Raw genomic sequence first — 3,688 nt, 5'->3', positions numbered from 1 at the left:
ATAATTTTTTAAATAGGACAATTGCTCTGCAGCAATTATAAACATTCCGGTCCACATAAAATCGAATTACCATAAAACCTTCCCTCGATCAATTTTTCAATTCTCCACTTTACATTCTCCCTCTCGCCAACACCAGAAATTCTCAATACAACAAAGTTTCCATTCTTTTTCAGGAGCAACTTTGCAGCTTGTCAGGCTAGAGGTGCCCGACATAGCGGATCCAAGATTGGACAAGGTAACCTTGAAGTGCGAGTACGACCTCGAAGGCGAAGAACTGTACTCTGTGAAATGGTACAAGGACGGAGCAGAATTCTTCAGGTTCATGCCAGAGTCGAGACCAGCTGGTCGCGATTTCCCTGTCGACGGTGTTTACGTAGACGTGAGCAAAAGCAACAAGAAACAGGTGACGCTTTTGGGACAGGCGAACAATCGAAGAGGTTCGTGCACACCTTCCATTTGGCCCCCCCTTCGTTTCGCTCGACTTAACGATCGTTGTTCGTGCGTGTACGATAGAGACGGTGTTTTGCTTGGAAAACCGTGGTCGCCTGTGAGGAAATTCACGAGAACGTCTAAGAACGATCGATGAGTTCGAGGGATGAGAGTGAGTCGGGTGAACCGTGCGCGAGGATCGAGCGTCGAGAGTTCAGTCGAGCTCGAACGCTGAGAGACGTGCAATTTGCTGGGGAATTATGCGGTTTAATGTGTACGGGATGTTGATAAATTGTTGACTGCGGAAACTCGAGTGTTTTGGCAAGCGGCTGGTATTAGAGTGGTTGTAAGATCGAGCCTCCGTGCTCTGGCATGTAACGAGAACTTCCATTTTTAGATCCACGATTTTGTTCAAGGTATTTCTGATAAATTCTGATCAAAGCTTCTTCACTATCTTTCTTCTAAATTCTTCCATGTGGTGTATTAAGGGTGGAATTTTTAGCAATTTAAATGTAACTTACACTATCGCTGATTAGTATTTCCTCGTCCACTTTCTCCTTTTTAAAACAATTATACTTTTTTTTTTAAATGAACACTACAAAACAAGTTAGGAATTAGTAACTTGAATAGGTATTTGCTCATCTACCTTTTTTTTTCTTCACTCAAAGGTGTGATACACTCTTCAAAAGAATTATAAGTAAGAGTTATAAAACAAGTTAAATAGCGAAATTAATTACGAGTAACTTCAGGTCGTCAGGTTAGGCGTATCACCTTGTACAATAAATTTTTTAATACTACAAGTCGTGGCAAATTATTACTATACTCTGTCAAATCTCACTGCCGCAAAGTGTCGCTATAAAACTATTAAGTCTACGAAAGGCACCGTACGCTTCTTGACCAATTTCAATTTTCACAGGTAGTGTTTCCACATAATGCAGTATTAACCCTTTAACCTACAACAACGTGTCAGACTCGTGGCAGAGATTCTGGTCAAGATGTGACAAAAACAGGTATATTAGTAAGAAACATTAATTATAATCCTAACTTTTGTTTGAATTTCTAAAATTAAGGATTCTTAAATGTAATTAACCTGTAACAGCTTAGCTTCTGTTACTTGGTACAGTACTGAAACATTAAATGGCTGACGCTTATGTGCATAGTCAGAAAAGAAATCATAGGTTAAGGGGTTAATACTGTATCATTAGTATTTTTACGACAAATAATTATAAATACAGTACAAATGCACATTCTTCGAAAGACCGTGATGGAAACTTTTGCATAGACCTAATATATTATGTGAAAAACACTCGACAATAGAGACTTCACATAATTTTCCTGCAGGTAAAGTGAACCTCGTGGGATCGTATGGCTGTGAGGTGTCTTCAGAGGGTCCAAGCTTCCAGACAATCTACGGCGAGGCGAACATGAGCGTCGCCATACCACCGAAAGAACGACCCAGCATCCGCGGCCTTCGACCTTCTTACGAGGCAGGCGAGATGCTCCAAGCAGAGTGCACCTCGGCGGCCAGCTACCCGCCGGCCCAGCTCGTCTTTATCCTCAACGGAAAAGAGGTAAGAGAAAAGAGTTTTATGAGAATGTACGGCTATTAGAGCCTGGAGAGACATTCCGCTGGCATTCGTGAACTTTAGAATTCCTGATCGTAGCAGCCACGGGAAAACGGGCTTTTGCCCCAGGCGAGCCACTTTTGCCTTAGCTCACTTTCGTGATTCTTGCTTTCCGAGTCCTTTCGCTGTGGCTTGTGAGTAGTTGATCACTCTTAACGGTGCATAATTTTCAAGTACTGAGATAATTGTCAAATGAATCGTCTTATCTCTTGCTTTACCTTTTTTCCCCAATTGTTTCAACGTGTAGAATTTACTTGGCAATTATTCTGGATTCTTCATTCTCCTACTTTTCCTGGTATATCAGGTATTTCACGATGCATAATTCTCCATCTTTCTCAAATTTCACGAAAGATTCCCAGGTCTTTCGAATTTTTTTCAAGTATTCCGAAAACTATTTCGCATAAAATTTTCATGAGGTTTGTATAGCTGAATCATTCAAAGCGGAATAGATCTTGAATTTTCCAACGAACAAAGAATTGAACAGTCTTTTCGTTATTATATTTCCTCTCGCAAATTTTCTCAATTTTTCGGTACGTACTTCGAACTTTTCAGTAACGATCATTTTAGAATGCAAACGGTTCGAATTTCTCCCATGCACAACCTACAAACGTCACCCACCCTAACCAATCAAACGACAAATTCTCATCCGCGGCGTAAACTTCGAATATTCAAACACGGTCCTCGAAAAACGAGATCCACAAATCACATTCGTGGGAGCCGAAGTTTCGAGTTTTCATCGAAACAAATAACTCACGAGACACCCTCAGGTTGCACGCGAGGTTTCCATTCCTCTTGCAAACGTTGGCTCGATTTAACGTGCTCGAAAAGCTCCCCTCCACGCGCGCCTTTCGGTCCACCCTTGTATCGCTGTGAACGAGCGTTCGCCACGTTTCTCCCGATTAACACACCTCCATTGAGTATAAACATTTATTATCTATAAAGCTGCACGGCGCAAGCGGTGGTCCGTTTGATCGTGGTCCGGTATCCAATGTGAAATACGGCGTAGTTTGCTTTAATGTATCGCCGTGACACACAGAAAAACGCGTGTTCTCTTTTCTGCTTCAAGTTCACGGGGGTGTCTAATCATGGTGTTTGCTTTCTCCTTGATAAACAATCGCGCACGATGATAAACACGGTTCCCTTCCCAACGGTTTTACGGTATCGTTCGTGTCGGGCTGGTTTCGACCCTTCTGCCGTACCATAATCGGATTTTCACATCTCGTACGTGAAAATTTAATCGCTTTCTTTTAGCGGAGGGCAGCTTTTCCTTAGAGGGAGCAAAAATGGAAAATAATTGAAAAGTCACGAGGGTCCTCTTTCTGTGTATTATTAGAATTTGTTCAGGGTGACTTTGGATTAAGTTAAAGTTGTATTAAGTTAAAGAAATTTCGTTTGGTTTCGAAAATTTCTGAAATTTTCAAGCTTTTGTGGTGTACAAAGGATTTTGTTTCAATTACTTGGTGTACAAAAGAAAGTGTCACAAAGTATTTCGTTTTGGATGCACGAAATTAGATAATTTAAAGGAATTAGGTATTTTTAAATAATATTTTAATAATATTGTATTTTTTAAAATAAAATTGTAATCAGTAAAAACGAATATTTTGGTCGGTGTAAATAATTAATTGGCAATATTA

At 40.5% G+C, this 3,688-nt stretch overlaps 1 protein-coding gene across 1 annotated transcript in view; it reads left to right on the top strand.

Moving 5' to 3' along the window:
• Window positions 1-173: 173 nt before the first annotated feature.
• Window positions 174-3,688, top strand: part of LOC108579755 — a gene marked incomplete at its 5' end in the record, with an annotated part of 6,407 nt that continues 2,892 nt past the window's right edge. The window contains 2 exons of the mRNA XM_017943363.1: window positions 174-437; window positions 1,771-2,000. Coding sequence (XP_017798852.1) covers window positions 174-437; window positions 1,771-2,000 — 494 coding nt within the window. The remainder of the gene's footprint in view (window positions 438-1,770; window positions 2,001-3,688) is intronic.

This window comes from Habropoda laboriosa, unplaced genomic scaffold, assembly GCF_001263275.1.
Source record: "Habropoda laboriosa isolate 0110345459 unplaced genomic scaffold, ASM126327v1 scaffold72, whole genome shotgun sequence".
Lineage (NCBI taxonomy): Eukaryota > Metazoa > Arthropoda > Insecta > Hymenoptera > Apidae > Habropoda > Habropoda laboriosa.
Note: the sequence above shows the minus strand (reverse complement) of the source record. Positions and strands in the feature narration are given on the sequence as shown.